The following is a 21,358-nucleotide window of genomic DNA, read 5'->3' as shown; positions in this document are numbered from 1 at the left end:
CTCACACTCCCCATCTTCATGCACACGCACCTTCCCCCTTGTAGAATACTCTGTACCATATAGCTGGCCTCAATCTTAGCTGTCACTCGTGCTTCTCTCCGCAGAGTCATCACTCCATCGCTTGCTCTTGTGTGTGGGTCGGGTCCCCGGTCACTCGACGTAGTGAGCCGCGCTCTGGATAGGTATGGTCTCGTCTCCCCGGCTGACCCGCCATGGTCTGGCCGCGAGATCTACGTGCCAGGCTCCGAAGGTTCCGCGGGCCGATCTCGTTGGCATTCCCCTTTTGGGAATTCGCGCCTCCGAGTTCCGCTCCCTCACGAAGCCCCGCAACATTCCCCCCGCACGTCGAAATTCGTATGCAACATTGCGTGGCGCATACTCATTTCGGCTTTCTCTATCTCGGACAATTTTATTTACTCTAGAATAAAATTGTTCTCCTCATAGCCCTTCCGCAGTCAGCGCGTTACATACAAAGCCCGAGTTGGGTGCCCTTGCCAGTACGCTATGCAACTACCGTTTCTCCATACATTTCATCCGATGAGAACTCACCGTGCGCAGCTCAACGTCACATAGTCTTAGCGGTCAATGATTTTGTGTCGGAGCCACATTTGCCCTTGATTTGCCCTTGTCCTTCGTGTCAGTTGAGATCCCGGAACGGGCTTGGAAATTCAGTAATGTAATTGACACTGGTTTTCATGCTCTCTCTGTACGGCCTAATATTATGTCTTTGAGATGATGCCACAAACGCCTCCGTTGGGACGATCTCGTTGCTGTGTGAGGATATCTTCGCGGGCAGGGTGGATACACATGGACCTACAAGGCCGAAGTTGATGCTGCACTGCATCTTCAACCAAGGGGCTGCGGCAATCTCTAACAACGGCTCTGTCTAAGTCCCAACGCTCTTCCTGTCAGACTGGCTGGAACCCTGTCATCACGGCTTTCGCGCTACTCAGCACAGGATCGTGTGGTGATGCCGGCGACGAGATGCTTCTACCCTGAACGAAGCGAGTGCGTGAAGGCATGCGAGGTGCTGCTGGTCTGTGGCATGAGGAGCTATTTCGTGTACGGTAGGTCTGATTCACCTGAAATATTGTGATTCTCCACTCAGTTTCATGTAAGAGCGCTCAGTGTCAGTCCTTACTCGTAGTCGCCATTGTATGTATATCATTTAGATATGCGCAGTTCACCGTCGTAATTAAATTGAAGGGAGCCTCGCGATCAAATACTGCGCAATAATTACTGTGTATTTTACTGCCACTGTACATGTCAACGTAGGACAAATATTAGCGGATTCCGGGCAAGCTAGTCGGAAAGTCTGCATTCCTTCCATTTATAGCACCTCACTTACTCCTTTAGGCATGCCACTCGGCATACTATGCGTACTATAGCCCAAGGATAGTACCGAGCTGATTGATGGTCTGCGAGTACAGTTAGTATATAAGGCGTACATCTTGACTCAATCGGACGGCCAACATTTTTCCCCCCACTCTCATGATCCAAAAGCCTGAGCCAACACCATCGCGCTTTGTCGAAAGCTCCGCACAGGCTTCCTGGCACTCAGCATGTTCCCTGGCACACGGGACGTCAACGTTCTTTGAAGCACTTTGGACAAGCGCGAGTCTACTGCTCACATTTTTAGGGGCCGTGTGGTGTCATCAAAGGCAAAAATTCGAAGCAATGACGGTGGAGTCAGAGCAGCTTAGACTTCCCAGCCACATCAACTGAAACATGAATGGGGCTAGGGATGAGGAGCCTTTGAACAGCGGGGCCTGCAGACGTCCTTGCGATCCTCCCCCCGCAGGTCCATGTTTTACGCACAGAATTTGGTGAACCCGTTTGACGCTCAGGCTGTTCGCGGGAGTCAAGTTGAGCAGAGAGAGATGGTCAGCAGGTGCGTGGCATGTGCTTCGAGTCTCACACCTCGTCGACCTCGTCAACTTCGTCAGCCCTTCCGCCAATGGCTAACTCGCTCTCGCCTGAGAACAACGCAACACGTATGCCGTACGACAGTGCTGGGCGCTCGCGATGAATTCGGACAAGCTTATTCCACATGCAGGAGCTTCCGCGCCCCATCACGGCAGCGAGCATGATGCACGAATTCTTCGATGTACAAACCCTGACTAGCACACAGCTCATATATCCGCCGCTCCTACGACCCGCCGCGCGTGCTCCACCATCCGCATCTATTCCAGGCTTTCCGCTCTGGCTTCCGCAACTGCTTTCGTACTTCTCGTCTCCCTCACGTCCTCACACCCTGCTTGCTGCCCTTCCGCTCCTTCCTCTCTCCCGCTGTCATGTCCAACCGCAACAGCAACCGCCGCACCACGTACGCCGCCGTCCTTCAGCGATATGCCGCAAACTTCAACGTCAAGCTACTCGCTGACATCACCCTCGCACACGTCCTGGCAGGCGACACTTGCGCTCCGATCAGGTGCGTTTACATTTTGCCACCGGCGAATAACTCGACCTGATACTGATTACCTCAGCCTCTCCGACTTCGAGGCGTACCTCGCACACAAGGAGCACACCCTCGAGCATCTCCAGTTCGTAGTCTGGTTCCAGGACTACCGCGCGCGCTTCCTTGCTCTGCCTGAGGAGATCCAAGCGGCGTCTCCAGGGCCGAAGCAGTTCACTTTCGCCCTGCCCACCCCCGCACGCACCGCTCAGCGCGTCGCCGCGACTTCGACAGATGGTCGTGTGCCCTCTACGCCGTTTCCGGGCCTCCCCACCGTCACCGAGCAGCCGTTCCGTGACGAATGTGAGCGTATCGTCGCGACATTCCTGCATCCAGGTGCACCAAAGGAACTCCCGCTCGAGCCGGCACTGCGGGACACGCTACTGCGAGCGCTCTCATGGAACACGCACCCTGACGCGTTCCTGCCTGCGTACGAGGAGCTGTACGCCCTGGTCGAGGGCGTTTCCCTTCCGCGCTTCCTCGTTGCGGCGTCCGCGAATATAAACCTGCCGAAGCAGTTGTATTGGTACGGCGTCGGCTTCGTGGACCTGGTAGTCAGTATTTTGATCACGCTGCTGCTCGTGATGCTCGTTCCCGCACCCCCAGAAGCGAGTCGCGCGTGGAGGTTATTTGCGGTTCCGTTCGCCGCGCTGGGCAGCATGCAGACGTATTCTGCATGGAGGGGGTACGTGCACAATACGTTTCGATACTGAATCGACACTTATTTCGACAACAGGTTTTGCAGCCAAGTATGGGGCCGAGGCGCGACACAGCTGCGGGTGTGGGAGATGCACGAGATGGACGACGAGGCGGCAGCACACTGGGCGCGTGCCCTCGATCCGCTGCCGTCACCGACTCTGAGCCCGTCTTCACCAACCTCTCCCACGATGGGCGGCGTGCAGATGCGCGAGCGCGCCGGTGCGCCAGTGTGGGACTCGCAGCAGAGCACGCTAGCAAGCGGCTGCCCGAGCATGAAAGCGTCCTCATCGCCCGGAACCAGCACCACGATGAGCATGTGCCTCGGGCGCGAGGACGACATGGATCTCGACGCGATCGCTCCGTTCGGGTCCCCCGAGGACAAGGACAAAGACGGGACCCTGGTGCGCGTGGGCAGCGCGTCGTCGCAGCCGTCCCTCGCGCGCACGCGGTGCCCGCCGCGCCTCCGCATCCAGCCGTCGTCGCTCAGCATCAAGTCCGCGGTTGACTCTGGCGCGCCCCCCGCGTTCTCGCTTGCAGACGAACGGGACGACGAGGATGGCGGGTTTTCGCGGCCACCCGTGTTCGGGCCCGAGAAGGTCGTGCTCGACCCGCGCATCCAGGCGGTGCACCGGCGCGTCATGCGGGACATCCTGTGGGTCGGCTTTGCGTGGACGGCGGTGCGTGGTTTTTCTGTCGCTGCTGGCTGCTTCTGGACTGACGCGGCGGTGGTAGATGTTCACTGCGATCGTGCTCGCCGTTCCTGCGCGTCGACATTAGTGCGTGCTTCTGCTCTTGTTCGTATCACAAAATTAGTGCTATGCCTCTTTTGGTGGGGCTTGGAGAAGGTTTGCGCTTTGATCGGCCAGCATCGGATTTCTGCTTGACGGAATTTATTGTACTAGTATTCAATGTAGCCTGCTTGTTCTGTACAGTAGCCTCGGAACCTGTCGTTCCTCTGATAATTCTTGGAGCCCTCATGGTGTGCATGCCTTCCGGCGCTGACAGATGATACACATGGCGCTATGTGGTGGGTGTAGCTCATCTTGCACTCTTTCGGTGAGATTACCGTCCTCTGTTTGAATCACTTCTGACAACCTGACCTTCAACTGGTACACAGGAGTATTGGGCCCTGCGTCCGACCCGCTTTGCTTCCGCGAAAGTTTACTTCCTTCACCACGTATGACTCCCGACTGACGTGTACGCGCCAACGCTCAGGAGGCGCAACAGTAACCAAAGAAAGATTTTCGATTCTGAAGGTCCTCAACTAACTTCTCTTAAGCTTCCCCCACAATGCCTGTCACATTCAAGGTCGCAAAACACTCTGCCGAGCCTGTCCATCCGCAGTCCCTGGACAAGGTCCAGGACGCGAAAGACCTGCTGACAAGGGCGCGCCTTAGTCCGAGAGGACGATGCATCGAAGTCTTTCAGGGCTCAGTGTGTCCCGAGGCGCTGCCGTCGATGGAATACTGCGGGAACGGATTCGTCCATGCCGCTATGAGGGCACACGGCGGGCATCATAACCTCGTTATAAGGTCTGTCCGGCGATCCGCTCTTTGACCCCTGAGAGATTAAACACGTTCTGCAGGCCAGATGATGTCTGGATCGCCATATTGAACCAATTTAGTTTCTAGTGTGTCATTCGAGTCTGCGTACCGCGGTGGAGTCGTGCTCATTCAGGGTGCTACGCAGCGTGAACGCACACGCCGAAGAACTGCGGGGCCAATTCGTAGAGCACGGGGGGAAGAAAACGGTGAGGGTGGTTGCCGAAGGAAATCGATACATGGTCGATTTCGGAGAGATGACGCGTCAGATGGCCGAGCAACTGCGCGAGAATGTCAGTGCCGTTTTTTCTCATCGCACACTGTTGTTTAGTTGTTATCTCACCTTTTTGTGTGAAGGTCGTCGATAAGACACTCACCGAGTGGATCCTCCCCGATTTCACCACCACGACCACCGCCGACACGACGATATGTTCGGCTCTGATGATACGCTGAAGTCGTGCGTATCCCCGATTGTCGTCGGCTCACGAGCTTCTCTCAACTTTTTTCCTCTCGCAGATACTTCGACTACATGATGGCATGCGTTTGCGGCATTCCATCTGTCACCTTGGAGGGCGAAAAGGAAGACTGGCTGAAGCTCCTGCAACGAGTGGACAAGCTGGACGAGTTCGGGAGGCAACCCCGTGCCTGGGCGACGATGCTGCGCCCTATACTGCGACGTTTTGTGTCCGCTTTCGACGGCGAGCCTGATGTCGAATTTTGGACGCATGTAGTCCAGCTACATGATTGGCTATATAAGGCTGATTTTATTAGCGGTTGGATCACCGCCTTCGTCCCTTGGACAGATGAGGGGGTTTGGCAAGCCGGAATAGAACCGCTACGTGCGGCACCATGGGAGAGAGACGGTTTAGGTCAGTCAATTCGTAATTTTTTTGCGAGTTGATTTAAACGGCCAACTACCTTCAGCTGCCGGGGAGCGTTTGTACAGCGTCGACGGGGTAACTTACCCCAAGCTTAGTGTGGACGACATAACGCAGGGATATTGTGAAACCGACGTCCTCCTGTACGACAATGGCCTGTGGATCGACTGTCTGATGGTGGCTGGCAACATCGCCATGTCGTTCCGTAGCGCGGACGAAAAGGCCGCAGAGGCCGGTTATGATACGGTCAGCCCTGCACCACACTGGTTCCTTTTCACTACGCGGGAGCCCACTTTGTATCGGCCTGGCGTTTATGAGTCGCAGCCGTCAGCGCTGCCCAGGCCCGCGGCGTCCTGGTGGGGCTCATGCGTCGTTCTGTAGCTCGCGTACCGTTCCGCGGTCGTGTACAATGTATGTATGTATCGGTATAGTCACATTCGGCAGGACAGGTCCATAACAGTAGGGTGAGGTAAAAGGCTACAAAATGAGACAATGAGTAGCTATTTGATATGCGAAATGGACTTTGGGAGTTAACTTACGCACGACAGAGTTCCCATCCTCGCAATTTTTAGTCTCGCACACCTAGTTCAAAGTGTCAATCTTGCTCCTTCGAAATCATCGGCTGCTGTCAGTTTCCTTGGCACATTCTTCAAAGTCAGGGAGTCGATCTCCCCAGTGAAACAGCGAGGATAGAACCAAGAATGACACCGCTTATCGTGTTTAGAACGACGAGCTACTTGAACCGAACGCTTGGATTCACTGTATGCCATCCACACACATATAAGTACATGATCATACGTATCGGGTTATGGGTCGTATGTTGTTACCCACACGCCTCAAATCTCAACAACCACCTTCCCCGCTGAAACACCTTTCTTACACAGTTCAACTCCCTCCCCTATCTTTTCCAGGCCTGTCCCAACAACGACAGGCTCAGGCACAGCTTTCAGAGTCCCTGCCTTCAATGCTTCAGGAACAAACTGCGTCCATATGCCTTCGACGATTTCCTTGTGTTGGACTATGGCAGAAGTATTATTGACTACCCACATTTCAGCATCAGTCTCAGTGAGTCCCCACCACGGAAACAAGAGTCCAACTCACCAGGTAAGACCTCCACTCCTTCAGGAACATCCACAAAGGTTGTCGGCAAATTACTCACGACCTTACCGCCTCCTAAGGCTTTGACAACCTCCGCACAAGCCCTCCAAGTCTGCTCCTCAGCGATTGCATCAAGCGCACCCGCAAACTCACCCCCGGCCCCTTTGATCATCTCAACCAAATTCTCTATAATTTTATCATCTTGATAATCCAACACCGCACTCGCTCCAAGCCCCTTGACGAATCCGTGATTCTTGCTCGATGCGGTGGCAATAACCGTAACGCCCGAGGCAACGGCTAGCTGGATTGCGGCACTCCCCGTGCTGGAGGAACCGCCCCAAATGAGGAGGACTTTGTTGATAGACTTCGGTTTTGTGGGCTGCGGAAGCGGAAGTGCCAAGCGAGTGGACGGATAGAGGCCCATTGCTGCCGTGCACAGAGCTAGAGGAAGGACACAGCCTGATTTGAAGGGGATACTGGCTGGGAGGGGGGAGACGACACTGGATATACAAACGGTGTAGTGCTGGAAACCGCCGTCTTGGGGGCGGGCGGTGAGGAACCAGCTTGGCTTGCTTTGAGTGGAAGGGGAGTTAGTAGTGATGCGGTTTGGTCAATGCTTGTAGATAGTAAATGGAATGGGGAGCAGGAAACATGGAGAGTCATAGATGAGCATGCGGACTCGGAACTCACCCAATAACACGATCACCCTTCTTGAACCTGGTCACATCCTCACCAACTTCATATACCTCGCCTGCGACGTCTGCGCCAAGTATCTATTGCCAATCCAATCAATCAACATCTTCCCTACCTATCCTCCTCATCCATCCATTCCTTCAGATTCAGCCAGACTGGACTTACGGCAGGATACTGCTTTGGAAACGGCAAGATTGCTCCAAAAGTTTGGATTTTCCAATCCACTGTGTTCCACATCAGAAATCAGTCCCAGCAAATTGCCTTATCATTAAAATAGCAAATAGAGAAAACAAGTATATCATGAAAGAAGGAAAGGAGAGAAGCTGGGTGGAAGGCTGATACGAACTTGGATTCACAGCGACAGCGGCATTCTTGATCACGATCTCTCCAGGTCCCGGTTTCGAGTAAGGAGCGTCTTTGACGGTGAACGTTCCCCCGGGAGCGGTGAGATAGGACGCGGCGTTTGGGGTTGACATTTGTATATTTGGGGGAGGGAAGGCGGGTGGTGAGGGGACTGATGGAGTGGATGCTCTGAGAGCGTCTGGTGGGGTTGGCCCTTAAGTACTAGTCCCAGTTGGCCGATGGTGAATAAGCACCCCGCGCTCGGCAAGTCCGATAAGATCTACGATGACAGAGCTATAGAAATGTCAATGAACTTTGGGAGTTGAGTCGAGCGAGCATACGGGAGCTTAACTGGGCCAGTCTACTGTTGAGTAGGGCTAAAGGAGCGTCGACTTCTCGAGCTGGGTTAATTTCCTCAGCGTTCAATTTTCACATGATACCTTTGCTGTGGCAAAAACTTAGCGCTCGAAGATATAAAATATCGGACGCTCGCAAGATTCTTGGGTAACGCGAGGCAAGACCTAGCGGCCAGTACTAGTGGAACATCCAAAACCTAGGGACAATAGGGTGGAAATTAGTCTAGGACTATGTTGTACAGATAGGAATTGAATTGCCTGTAAGTTCGCGCATCTTTGCGCAGTATCCTGTTTGTCCAAGTCACCGTAGCGCTATGGCAAATGTGCGCGTGAACTCCTGAATTTCATCACTTTGTTTGTGTCCGGGAGTCTCGTCTTCTGACCCGTACCTTCAGCTCTGTTCCAGGATTTCGAATAGACATTCCCCACGAGTTCAAAAGTTGAGAAGAATCGCTCGGGGAGGTTATGCGCGAAGCTAAGCTCGAACCTCGTATGAGGAGCCTCCGAGTCTGAGCGGTCTCCCGTGGGAACCATTGAGTTTGAATATTGACATCGGCCAAACGGCAGCCCTACAGAAGGCGCACATGAATATATGCATTGTATAGCCAATCCGCCCTCTAAATACCAAGGCTGAAAGATTCGCATTGTACTGCAATTTAACAATTTAATTACCTCCACATTTCCTGCACCAGAGACGTGTCCCGATACATACTATCCTAGGCACAGTTCTGCAAAGTGCGCATCAATATGCAAAATGCGAATATCTCGTCCAATTCTCAAAAATATTTTAATGGGTTTGGTTAGTAGTTGTATGGACACTATCTAAACATGTTTCAACCCTGTGTATGATAATTTGTTGATGTGGAAACAAATGGGAGAGCGATTGCATGGTTTTGCACCCCAATGTAAGTGCCGGAAATACAGCTGATGTGGAGATCCTTCTTGCAGTACTCATCCTAAAATTTTGCCACCCATAATATAAGCCTTTTTAACATGGAGCTACCTTCAGAGTGACCCCGATTGACGCCATGCGAAGTTGTTCTTGCTCTATGCTATGTTGCGAGAAAGACGCGTTACATCCATCCGCCACAGCGTGATGAAATTCAGACTCCGTCGCCCAAAGCGGCTTTGCAGAACTGTGCACACCGCTTGCGTTGACCGAGCCATCAAATTTGCCGGGCATGCCGAAGGGCGCTCACCGTGACAGGCTTGTGACGATTTTGCATTACCCTGCGCACTTGCACTCTCGTCACCGGAAGGTCTCCGAGAACATAAGTTCTGGGAATTTTAACATGCTACTTTGATAACCTTGTAGAGGGGACATTATTGTACATAGACTGCAAGTTTCAAGGGATTTCATGAAGTTGTCAGGGAGCTATGAGCAGCACACTGAAAGAGTTTGCAGAACTGTGCCTAGGATAGTATGCCTTTGCTTTGCAAGTTTCGTGCGCGGTTTTGCCGTCGGCATGTTCGATCTCCGCAGTTCCCACGAGGGACTTCTCAGCGGCTCCTCATACAAGGATCCAGCCTCTGTCATAGAGATAAACGATTCCTTCTCTGAACTGCAAGCCGCTGAATGTCCACCGGCCCACATGCGTGACTGTCAACGGATCGGAATAGTTGGTTCGCTGGCATGACTCCGTGTACGAATTGTGTACAAGCAAATCTAGAGGACTTTCTTAACCCAGCTGAACATCTCGGTGAATTCCTGTGCTATCGGCGTTGGGTGTCTTACACTTCGTTCGAAAGATCGCAAAAGACCAACATTAATCATGCGTATTTCCCTAGACCATACAATACCCATATAAACGTACAAACAAAAACCTCGTAGCCTGACCAAGAGCGAATTCCTTTCAAGCTTCATCCTCCTCCTCACCCATCTCGTCGTCATCGCCGTCATCGTCACCATCCATGTCCTCGTCGTGGTCGTCCCCGCCCAAATACGGACCCCACCGCTGCCTGCCCGAGAGGCCTAGCCTCTCCCTGACCATCCCAAACTCCAGATCATTCGCACACTGGGGCAAGCTGCGCCACGCCTCCCACACGCCATCGTGCCGCTCTGCAAGATCGTCCTCCACCATCTCATCCCACGTGGCGTCGCCGAGCGGGCTCTGCTCGAGCGCCCCTTGCGTGACGAAGTCCAACGCATACTCAACACGTCCGTCCTCCGCAAAGAACCTCTGCGCAACAGCCTCCACACGCTGCCTCACGTGCTGTGGGCTCGGGATTGCGCCCTGCTTAAGCACATCTGCGATTTCCTGGAACACGAGCTGCAAGCCGTCGTAGAACGCTCGGTCGATCACGCCCCACAGATACTGCGGAACGTAGTTCAGCGCGATGCTATCCCCGAGGATGGTGAGAAGGGACAGCGGTCGGCCCCTCCGGAACTGTGGGCGCATTGTCTCCATCATATCCTTGTCCAGCTCCGCCGCACCTGCTGCCAGTCAGCTACGCTCCAAACCAGTAATAAAGCGAGACGTACATTCCAAACGGTAGCGCATGCGCGGTGAAAGCCACCCGTCGGCACACTGCCCACACGTGCATCCCCACTTGCGCTGGCGAATGTACTCGTCGTCCGTACCCACCTGCTCGCCCGCAGCTCGCCTTAACGTCGCGGCGATCTTCAACCCCTCGTCCTGGTGGCCGTTCCACACGCCGAGCATCGTCTCGGAAAACTCCTTCGTTGAGCGCATCATGTGCTCGCATGCCTCGAGCGGTGTCACACCATCCTTGTTGTCCCTCAGCGTAAGATCTTCACGCACTCCGCTCTCTTCAGGGAGTGCGAGCAGTGCCTCTACCGCCGGAAGGCTCAGCAGGCCAGCGGCGAGGTGCAGCGGGGAGATCCCGTTGTCGTCCTTCTTGCGGACGGACGCGTGGTCTACTGAGTACGCGGTGCGAATAGTGTCTCCGATCGGAGCGCCGCCACCGGGATGCAGGCTCTTAGCGATAGCATGGTGCACGGGATAGCGCTCCTGGTGCTGCGCGTCGCGCTCTCGCTGTGCCTCCAATTGCCCGCCCGTAAGGAGGAAATCCAGCACGCGTGCCTCCGTAGCTGGGTCCTCGCTCTCATCTGTGGCATACTCGTGCCCTGCGACGTCATCTGTTGCTGCGAGCGAACGCGAGGGATGTTGCGGGTTAGGTGAGTATGCGAAGAAATCAGTACGCCCTACGCGTCGGAAGTCATTCTGCAGCAGGGGTGAGTATAGGCAGGTGAGGACATGGGAGGCAAATAGGTTACCTTGCGGAAGAAATCGATGATCTTGTTTTTCTGCGCTTCCCATGCTGACTTCTCGAGGATGCGTTCGATAGGGGTCGGCCAGCAGACGACGAAGTCTGCGTGTGTCGCGAAACGCTCGCTAAGCTTCCGCAGTGCCCAGGAGCCTACGCCCTTGTTACGGAACTATACGGTGCGTCCCGCAATGAGAAGGTGGCGGAGCCCGGACGGGCGGCGGGGCAGACACACCTGAGGTTTTACCTCGACAGATTCGATGTACACGAGCATGTTATTGTCCATCTCGCGCCCCCAGCAACCGGAGCCGCGGTGGTACTCGTGTTCGACAAGCTCGGGTTTGAGGTGCCCGAACTTGTTGAAGAGAGCGACAGAGAACTCGTGCAGCTCCTGAGACATGTCGTCCATCACCTCCAGGAAGCTGCCCCTGCAACGTGCGCGGTTGATCTGTAGCGCGGTTACGGACGCGACTGTGTCATCGCTGAGGTCGATGTCGTCCAACCACTCCTCTTCACCATTGGTGGGGGCGGCGGTGGTAGTGTCGCCCAGGACAGCACGGGTCTGCACAGGATGCTTCACTTTGAGGGAAATGCGCTTCACGACGCCCGGATGTTCATAGTAGTCATTGTCAATGTCGACAGTGGCGGTGCACTCGTCGAGCGCGAAGGGTTTCCCATCATCAGCGGTGAGCGTTGTGGCAGCCATGATAGCGGGAGATAGGAGGTTCACCCGCGAAGGCAAAGTGTCGTATTATAGGAGATGGCGAAGAAATACAGGGACAAATACCTTCAGATATTCGAACGTAACGTCGACCGTTCGATCGAAGTTTATCTTGATCGACGAACGTGATTGGCATCGTCGCGTCTAGGTCGCATCGCTCCAACCAAGGTGGTGCACGGCAGGGAGGCTCTAACCGGACTCGAGAAGCGCATGCTTTTCAGCATGCACTAACCTCGCGGGGTAGCTCGGTCAACTTTTTGAGGCGAAATTTCGCCGAATTTTTTATTTTTATTTTTTTTATGGAGTGGTTTTCGGTTTATCAGTAGATACGAAGCGTAAGGTAGAAAATAAGAGTGTGAAATCGAGAATTATGCATCATATGCGTACAATAGAAAGTAAGAGTATGAGTGCAGAAATGTTACTTTTTAATCTTCTTTTTCGCAGCTATGATGTCATCAGGTAAGTTCATTCCTCGTCGTTTTGCGGACGAAGTGATGATGTCTTCATAGCCGGGTGGAAGAACGACGGTGATTTGGGAGATATCAGCGTAGAAGGCATCTGCATCGCGATTATGTCCTTCGAAGTCTTTGTCCCACGTACGCTGTCTTGTTATGTTCATCGTCACCTTTGCGAGTGCTCCTTTCAATGCTGATTCGCATTCATTTGGATGGAGAGCTTTAGCATTGCGTAGATCGAAGGCGGGTAAGGGGATACCACGTAGTTGTTTGTCTTCGATTATACGCTGTAGATGTTGTTGAGCCCAGTCGAAAGATTCACACATGTTCCATGTCTGAATGCCGTATTGAGCGTCCAGTTCTGTTAGACTAAGTGTGAATTGCGTAGGTTGAATGAGGAGAATAACCTTACGTGCTGCCGTTTTGTCAACGTCATCGCTCGTGTCTGTTGCAGCGTCGGATGAAATCGTTACAGCAGAGGTGGTAGGTGCTTCTTTGGTAGTGCGTTAGCAATGTAGGAAGCAATAACAATATTTAGTCAAACCTGGCGATGTCTCTTCGTATTCTGCTTCATCGGGCGGTATGCGCTGTGACGTTGTTAGAGTGGGATAGAATAGATGGAGTGCGGAAAGGTATACTTCAAACCATTCATGTCGAACCCTAACAAATTCTCCGTTCTCGATAATGGTGTGAGTGATTCGAGATCTCGGATTAGGAACGGAGGTTAAGAGGTTTTTGATTCCATCCAACGTCGGCTTCCATAGGTCTGTGAGAGCCTTCTTTCGCAGCTGAAACAGCCTGAGAGAACCACGTTGTCGAGTGAACGCATCGGTGTTGGCGATTTCTCTGTTGGCGATAGTCGCAAAAGCTCCCGGGATCATCCAGTATTTGTCCTTGCTAATTTCTGCGATACAGACAACGTCGGCTAATTGGGACGGTTCGGTGTTCGATTGACGTTTGTTGATGAGCGCGTCGTAAGTCGTGTCCTTTTTGTCCCATTCCACATGGTTGAGTAAAGCGGGATTGCCAAGGAAAAGCGGATTATTGCGTAGATACTGTCGCTGCTCTTCAAGTAGTGTGTCAATTTCTGAATGATGGATAGTTTGTATAGACGAAGACATGGCGGTAGAATGAATAAGAACGAGGATAGGGGGTTGGGGGCAGACGATGGTGGAGGGTTTGTCATAGCTGGATTGACGTAATTGGTGGATTAATAAGTGAGGGTCTTGCTGTTTGTGTGCATAACGTTCCGATGGATACACTCACGAAGAAAGAAATACTGGAAGCTGTTGGCGACAATATTTATTTGCCTTCTAGTGCTCACAGAACGAAACCGGCACTGCTCGCTGCTGTATCACAGCTGGGTTCAGATTGTGAGTCTCGTATCAATGACGCAATTTCTCGGAAGCGAAAACGGTTGGAAGAAGAGGCAGCGGTTGCCGATGCGGAGAACCAGAGGAAATTGCCGCGATTGAGCGGTGACGTTAATGGCGAGGTTACGACAGAGAAGTTTATGATTCCTGCTAACGACGTAGAGTTGAAGAATATTTTGCGTCGCTTTCGAGAGGCGACGTCTAATGTTGCATTGCAACATAAGATATGTGGTGTTTGTGCACGACGGTTGATGGTGATGGAGGCAGAATTCGAGACGATGGCATTGAAGAAAGTACCCAATCGTCACCGCTTGGAATGTCGATCTATCATTCCTGGACAGGATACCGTGGACGGTTTGATAGTAGTGCGGGAAGGGTGTGTTGAAGAAGATAATACTCTGAAAATCAACATATGTGGTCAGTGTTTGGATCAATTATATGAAGAGGATGAAGAAGACCGACCTCCAAAATTTTCCCTTGCCAACGACATGTGGATCGGAACATTGCCTTTCGACCTGGAAGTTCTGACGATTCCAGAGCAATATTTGATTGCGCGAAATTTCGTGCGAGCGTGTATATTCAAGCTATATCCTAAAGATCGGCGAGGAGGTCAAAATCCAGCTATGTTGCAATGCGGGATCAAGGGCAACGTTACAACATATTCGTTGAATACGGAGCAGATAGTCAATATGCTTCATGGTCGACTTCTACCACAGCCTTTAGGGGTTCTCGCAGAAGTCATTTCAGTAACATATGTCGGACGAGGTCATTTGCCGAAGAATTGGTTACGTTCTACCTTTCGAGTTCGTCGATATCATGTGGGTCGCGCACTCCAATGGTTGAAGGAGCATAACCCGGCATATTATGGAGACATCGAAATCGATATGGCCGCGCTGTCTCTACTCCCTGAAGATGACGTTCCGAATGAAGTCCTCGCAATTGTTCGACAGGAAACTGATTCTGATATGATTGCATATGAGAGTGCTGGTGCTGTGGCGGTGGAAGAAGACATCGAGATAAGTGAAAGTGATCCAGGTAAGTATTTTGCGTATTACTACATGAAAGAAATTCACCATAAATATAGATATTGTTCCTCTGCGATTTTTAGGGTCACACGATGTTGACCTGATGCAGACCTCATCATCGGAGATGCTTCAGTGGGGATTGGTCAATTTATGGAGCAGTGGAGAAGAGGGCGGATATGCAGTTCGGCACGGTTGGGAGGCGCAAAATGAATTTCCATCAACAGAGATAAACAATAACTTGTGGGAGAAGACGTACCCATTTCTGTTTCCGTTTGGCATCGGTGGGCTAGAACGGAAGTGTCGACGTCCAGTGTCTTTGGGAGAACATATGGAGTGGTGCTTGGACTATTTCGATCGAAGATTCTGTACACATGGGATTTTCCCATATCATGTGTTCAGCGTCAAACAAAAACGGGAGGCACTGCATTCCGCACGAGTTGAAATGCAAAAGAAGGACTTTGATCGGGATGCGGCTCAGCTATCATCAATAACAATTCAGCGATTGAAGTCCGCTGCAGAACAGGAGGCAAATCATCAACCTATCTCCGATCCAGGTGTTCGCTTACTACGAAAACATCTGTATGCTAGTGCAATGCGTGTTACCGGTTCAAATTCCTCAAGAGAAAAATTGCGTAGCGAAATTTGGGGCATGACAATTCTGTTGAACGCACCGAGTTTATGGGTTACTATCAATCCTGACGATTTGCATAGTCCAATTGCTCAAATCTTTTGTGGTGAAGATATCGACATGGATCAGTTCTCCAATGTTCTTGGTCCTGGAAAAGAAAAACGAGCAGTCAATATTGCAAAAAACCCATATGGCGCTGCAAGATATTTCCATTTCATCATCGATCTCGTCTTTCGCGTTCTTTTCGGTATTCACGTTACATCTCGAGGACGTATAAAAGCAACGACAGGCATTTTTGGAGTGCTCAAAGGGTATTTCGGTGTGGTGGAAAGTCAAGGGCGGGGAACTCTTCATCTGCATGCGCTCTTATGGTTGGAGGGAGCTCCATCAACAGAAGTCATGCATCGTTTATTGCAGGAGGAAGCTTTTCGGGAGCGGGTTCGAACTTTCGGCGATGCAGTGGCTCGAGCACGACTAGCAGGATTGGATACGGAGAATGAGATACGGCATACATCTACAAATCCAGAGGTTGGCTACTCACGTCAATTGGATCCTGATTCCGATGACTATAACAGTCGTGCAAGTCAAATTGCATTTCAAGTTATGCGAACAAAACAAATACACACTTGTTCCCCTTCAAGTTGTTTGCGATTGAAGAAGGGCATTATTCGTTGCAAACGTCGAGCTCCATGGCCATTATATGCTGAGAGCATCGTCACACCATCTGGAGAATGGCATCCGAAGCGGTTATATCCATTTATGAATGCTTCCATGCCTACGATAACAGAGACGCTAATGGCAAACAATGATGTCAGCTTGCTTTTGAATGGACACGACACATTGAACTTATCATTTTATGCCACGACATACGCTACAAAGAAACAAGGTTCCAATTATAATTTATCAGCACTCTTAGCTGACAAACTGGCCTACCATTTTGACGATCCGCGATTTATGGAAGATCTGAAAGAACGGCAAAGGCTTCTAATCTTCCGAGCAGTGAATACCGTTAATCGAGAGCAAGAACTTGCTGGACCAATGATTATGACTTACCACAAGGGATGGGGCGACGTATTCCGTTCCCATCATCCAAATACAATTTATTGGTCATCGTTTGCCATGTACTTGCAGAAACAGGATCCGCAGCTTGCAGAGCGAAGACTGACGAATAACGCCGAACAATTTCCAACAAATGATAATAGTTCTGTACGAAACGTCAGTCAGTTAGTGCAACGGTATGCTAATTGTTCATATAGGAACTCCGCTCAGAAGAAACTGTTGTTCTAGAAGCTTCACCTGCCGGGTTTATTACGCCGAAATGTCAAGTGACAGATTATAGGTTTCGGGGCAATGAACTAGAGGAGTTCAGTGTTTTATTCTTTCTCATTGACACCTACGAGCCAAAGAACAAGCGAGAACAGAATTCTCATGGGAAAAAAGGTCATCCGCTTAATATGTGTTCTCATTATCGACCGGAACACCCAAGAAGTCAAACTGCTTACCGTATTGTACGAAGCTCCGGGCACAATGCAGCACCGAAATTTGTTGGACAATATTTTCCGCGACGAGATGATAAAGATTCACGTGAACTGTATGCAGCATCGATGCTGATGTTGTTGAAACCTTGGAGAAATGTTAATGACCTCAGACGAGGTTACGAATCCTGGTCTGCAGCCTTCGATGCATTCGAAAACACTTCTTCGCAGAAATGGCGCGATATAATATGTGGAATTCAGTATTTTCATCGATGCCATATTGCTGCAGAAGTCGCTGCGCAGAAAGAACAACATGATGACAATCAAATGACTCTGGGTGATGAAGACGAACCAACGGACAACGAAGGTGATGACGAAGATATGGAGGGCAACGAATATGATGACATCACTGAAGAAGAGTTGGAAAACTGGCTCACATTAAATCGGTTATCTTCTCGCGATCATGCCTATTCAGAAGCTGCGACACGCATTGGACGCTTGGTCGGCATGTTTTCACAAGAATATATACCACCTGGTGTCAAATATCCTATCCATGTTGCTACAGCGGCCGATCGTGAACTGTTGAAATCGTGGAATGGAGAAATGGACCGAATGGTTAACCAACACGATTCTGCCATCAGATTTCATGCGAGTGAAGAGCCGACAGGCACTGTGGAAAATATAGGAAACGCATTGGATGCAGAAGAAGCTGGAGACGTGTCACCAACGTCTATCGCGACAGCAGAAGCATCATTGGACGCTGTTGATCCAAATTGCCTGTTAGTCGACCAACGTCGGGCATTCGACATCATTGTCTATCATTTGGACTGTACACTTCGAGGGCATCACTTACCACAGTTGTTGCTACAAGTTCATGGAGAAGGAGGCACCGGAAAATCAAAAGTCATACAAACAGTAACAGAGGCATTCGCTAGCAGGGCAGTTCGCTATATGTTGGTCAAAGCGGCCTACACAGGTATTGCAGCATCAGTAATTGATGGCAAGACAACTCACAACGTTGGTGTCCTTTCGCTTCGATCATCTGCCTCTCTTCGTCCTGAAGGAAAGACCAAATTGGAGTCGATCTGGCGTTTATGCGAATATCTAGTTATCGACGAAATGTCAATGCTCAGCCGTGAATTCTTCGCCGATCTGTCGCGTCATGTGGGAATAGGAAAAACGGGGGAGGTACATGACGATCTTGCATTCGGAGGACTACACGTCATTCTATGTGGCGACTTTCATCAGTTTCCGCCAATTGCAAAAGGGAGAACTGCACCGTTGTATTATCCTGTCAGTCAAAACGACACCCACAAATCCAACATTGGTCGCAAAATATATGAACAGTTTAACCGCGTCGTAATTCTTCACGAACAAGTGCGAATAACTGATCCAGTATGGATGAATTTCTTGCGGGCACTTCGTAACGGCAGGACAAGTAACGACGACTTGAACCTACTACAAAGTCTTGTCCTTACCAGTTCGCAATGTCCACCTACTGATTTTTCGACACACCCATGGAAAGATGCGTGTCTGATCACTCCGTGACATTCAGTTCGAGAAGAATGCAACGCCGCAGCATTAAGACGACATTGTTCGGAAAGCAGTAAGTGTCTAATAGTTTTCAAAGACACACAGATTGCTTACCTATCGCAGATACAAGACTATTCATTTGTCCTGCATTGGACACAATAGGTCGAGCGAAACGGCCTTTGACTACGGCGGAAAAATATTTGGTTTTAACAAGACCTCGAACTCGAAGAAATCGGAATGAGCAATCGGGCCTTCCAGATGTTGTTGAGCTGGCAATCGGAATGAAAATAATGATCACTATGAATATGAAGACCGACCTTGATGTTGCAAACGGCAGCCGAGGAACCGTGATCGATATTGTCTTACACGAAACTGAACCACGGTACGGAAATGAGCCCATTGTTCATCTGCAACGTCCTCCGGCATATATACTGGTGAAATTGCATGGCAGTCACAAGTTTACGTTGCCGGGTCTACCAGAAGGGGTTGTACCTATCGAACCGATGGTCAAAACTTTCTATATCCAAAGCTCAAAGACAACCTCACCCAAAAAAACTATTACTCGCCTGCAATTCGCAGTAACCGGAGCATACGCATTCACAGATTTTTGAGGCCAAGGTCAAACATTGTCATATATCATTGTCGATATGGCGAATCCACCCACGGGAGGCGCGCTAACTCTTTTCAACATATATGTTGCATTGTCTCGCAGTTCCGGTCGAGAAACAATTCGCCTGTTACGAGATTTCGATCCTGCGTTGATAAAAAAGCCAGTAGACGAAATGCTCTGTCGAGAAGACAGACGACTGATCCAGCTGGAAAAGGATACGCTACAGTGGTGGAAAGCACTGAATGCTGGTGGATTGAACAATGTAAACGTACCAGGTAAAATCCAGCAATAATCGATTCGAAATCCCACTCACCCAAAAATCGCAGACGGGTTACGACAACGGAGTATCGCCGGCCAATCAGCAGCCGAGGTTGCAAATGAAAGCGAAATCGAGAACTCACTTCCATCGTTAAACCATAGTCCAGTATGAGGACGTCGCAGATGATAATCCTGTATGATGACTAGCTGATTTCTAGGTCGGAAAAGAGCACCGTCACTGTACATAGTATAAGTAGCGATGTTCTATGCTACTCACCTACCACGCGCACCGATACGCACCTTGTTAATGTCTCCAGCATAGCTGTCGTTACAGCGAATACAGTGGAAGCACCCTTTCGTGCGCTGGCAAAATATCAGGTGATTGAGCGCTAGTACGAGACGCCCAAACAGGGGACAAACAGTATTTGCATCCATCCATACGACCATCATGTCCTCTCCTGAACACTCTCAGTATATTCACTCTGTCATCTGTCATATTATCAGTTCCTGTAACATGTGCTACTTCGCGACTATCCGAGACGCCATCGGACGTACCCAATATGTCCCGCACGGTTTGTACATTGCTCTTTCGGATACGGTGATTAATGGCGACAAATACCAAAGCGCATGTCTTCGACACGTTGACCGTAAATGTGAATATAGAATGCGTCGACAGAGGGAACGACCACTTTACATTCCACTTCACTGACGATTTGCACGATGTGCGTGCAAAGTAGTTTCGTAGCTGTTGTTCATCCTAACCTAATGTTTGACAGGAGACGGTACTCCTCCTCATCCCTCACGGTGGATAGGAATCATAGGAAGTTTACCACGTATCGTTGTATTATTAGTGTATCAGTAGTTATCGTACAGTGCAAAACATGAAATATAGCCGAATCAAACCGAATGAGTCATCGTCTTTTACTCCTTGTAAACATTAGCCAATGGTATCTGAGTCATCTTCTCTTACACACTGTCATGTGCTTTCTCCGCCATCCAATGATAATTCTCAGAGGTACAGGGGGTTACTGTTACACACTACTGCGGAATTGTGGGGGAGGAAAGAGACCTCTCTGCGCTCGGTAATTAACATGTTTTTGAGGGACAGCAAGCCAAAAGCTGCAGCGACGCCTACTGACCGGAATATCCACAACGTTACGCTTCAATAATTCTGCTCCAACCTCATGAATATTGCAATGAGTTATTAATTGTTCGCGTAGGTACGTGATCACGCACTTATGTATGGGTTCTCGCTTTCGGTGGGACTGGTCACTGGTACGCGTGTGATATATAGGGACCGCACTCAATTGCGCCTTTCTACGCAGCGAGAAAGAGGACTTGCTATAGACGGCTTTCTTTTTTTCCTTTTCAAGCAAGTCACCTTCCGTTTTCGGCAGCTGTGCGGGCCAAGCCGAGGTGGAGGGGTATGAGGAATATCCGTAAAACATGCGGATTTAACATACACCAGATATTTTTCATGTTACTCACCAACTGCAACCAGGGGCTCCTTGGACTCGTACCACCACCTGGTGCGGATTTTCCCACGCTCTTCGCCGAGCAAAGAGAGGGAGCATCGTCCGATGCTCCCAGTCAACGCAGATTCTCACCTATGGGAGGACTGTAGACGCCACCAACAGACAGCCGACTCGACATCGTCCGATTCGCCATTGCGGCAGTCGTTCCCCCGCGTGTTCACTCGACAGGGTACATCCGACTTCGTCGCGATGCATCCACCAGCCTGGATCCTCAAACCTTCTACTCTGTCCATCCTCGACATGCATCCACTATCCAGCACTTGCCATCCATCTCTCTGCCTCAATTGAGGTCTTCATTTTAGGTATCCCACCACCACTTTTCCGCCTCACGATTCACACACGGGAGCATTTGCCGAAAGACGGCTGCATGAACCTACGGGAGTTGTGCCCCGCCATAGCAGGAATGCGTTTGCGGCCTTAGTCGACGTGGCGTAGTACGTCGATGGGGAGGGGTA

The 21,358-nt window shown here is 50.7% G+C and overlaps 7 protein-coding genes across 7 annotated transcripts; 2 read left to right on the top strand and 5 right to left on the bottom strand.

Moving 5' to 3' along the window:
- Positions 1 to 1,689: 1,689 nt before the first annotated feature.
- On the bottom strand, positions 1,690 to 2,073 carry SCP_0213360 (hypothetical protein; the record flags this gene model as incomplete). Its single annotated transcript, XM_027755245.1, has 2 exons — positions 1,690 to 1,848; positions 1,921 to 2,073. 2 exons carry the CDS (start codon positions 2,071 to 2,073, stop codon positions 1,690 to 1,692), a joined length of 312 nt encoding a protein of 103 aa, XP_027611046.1.
- Positions 2,074 to 2,294: 221 nt separating this feature from the next.
- On the top strand, positions 2,295 to 3,931 carry SCP_0213350 (hypothetical protein; the record flags this gene model as incomplete). Its single annotated transcript, XM_027755244.1, has 4 exons — positions 2,295 to 2,431; positions 2,487 to 3,140; positions 3,192 to 3,831; positions 3,887 to 3,931. 4 exons carry the CDS (start codon positions 2,295 to 2,297, stop codon positions 3,929 to 3,931), a joined length of 1,476 nt encoding a protein of 491 aa, XP_027611045.1.
- Positions 3,932 to 4,444: 513 nt separating this feature from the next.
- Positions 4,445 to 5,148, top strand: SCP_0213340 (hypothetical protein; the record flags this gene model as incomplete). The annotated part of the gene is made up of 4 exons (XM_027755243.1): positions 4,445 to 4,686; positions 4,740 to 4,784; positions 4,844 to 4,988; positions 5,053 to 5,148. The coding sequence occupies 4 exons, from the start codon at positions 4,445 to 4,447 to the stop codon at positions 5,146 to 5,148; spliced, it is 528 nt and encodes a 175-aa protein (XP_027611044.1).
- Positions 5,149 to 6,409: 1,261 nt separating this feature from the next.
- Positions 6,410 to 7,840, bottom strand: SCP_0213330 (Dehydrogenase orsE; the record flags this gene model as incomplete). Its single annotated transcript, XM_027755242.1, has 5 exons — positions 6,410 to 6,612; positions 6,675 to 7,243; positions 7,362 to 7,444; positions 7,530 to 7,588; positions 7,711 to 7,840. The coding sequence occupies 5 exons, from the start codon at positions 7,838 to 7,840 to the stop codon at positions 6,410 to 6,412; spliced, it is 1,044 nt and encodes a 347-aa protein (XP_027611043.1).
- Positions 7,841 to 8,240: 400 nt separating this feature from the next.
- Positions 8,241 to 8,596, bottom strand: SCP_0213320 (hypothetical protein; the record flags this gene model as incomplete). Its single annotated transcript, XM_027755241.1, has 3 exons — positions 8,241 to 8,259; positions 8,321 to 8,399; positions 8,452 to 8,596. 3 exons carry the CDS (start codon positions 8,594 to 8,596, stop codon positions 8,241 to 8,243), a joined length of 243 nt encoding a protein of 80 aa, XP_027611042.1.
- Positions 8,597 to 9,915: 1,319 nt separating this feature from the next.
- Positions 9,916 to 11,996, bottom strand: SCP_0213310 (hypothetical protein; the record flags this gene model as incomplete). Its single annotated transcript, XM_027755240.1, has 4 exons — positions 9,916 to 10,496; positions 10,545 to 11,247; positions 11,301 to 11,462; positions 11,526 to 11,996. 4 exons carry the CDS (start codon positions 11,994 to 11,996, stop codon positions 9,916 to 9,918), a joined length of 1,917 nt encoding a protein of 638 aa, XP_027611041.1.
- Positions 11,997 to 12,429: 433 nt separating this feature from the next.
- Positions 12,430 to 13,587, bottom strand: SCP_0213300 (hypothetical protein; the record flags this gene model as incomplete). Its single annotated transcript, XM_027755239.1, has 3 exons — positions 12,430 to 12,827; positions 12,879 to 12,959; positions 13,011 to 13,587. The coding sequence occupies 3 exons, from the start codon at positions 13,585 to 13,587 to the stop codon at positions 12,430 to 12,432; spliced, it is 1,056 nt and encodes a 351-aa protein (XP_027611040.1).
- Positions 13,588 to 21,358: the final 7,771 nt, after the last annotated feature.

The sequence above is a fragment of the Sparassis crispa genome (assembly GCF_003851025.1).
Source record: "Sparassis crispa DNA, contig_000001F, whole genome shotgun sequence".
Taxonomy (NCBI): Eukaryota; Fungi; Basidiomycota; class Agaricomycetes; order Polyporales; family Sparassidaceae; genus Sparassis; species Sparassis crispa.
The sequence above is the reverse complement of the archived record's forward strand: the minus strand, read 5'-3'. Positions and strand labels throughout refer to the sequence as shown.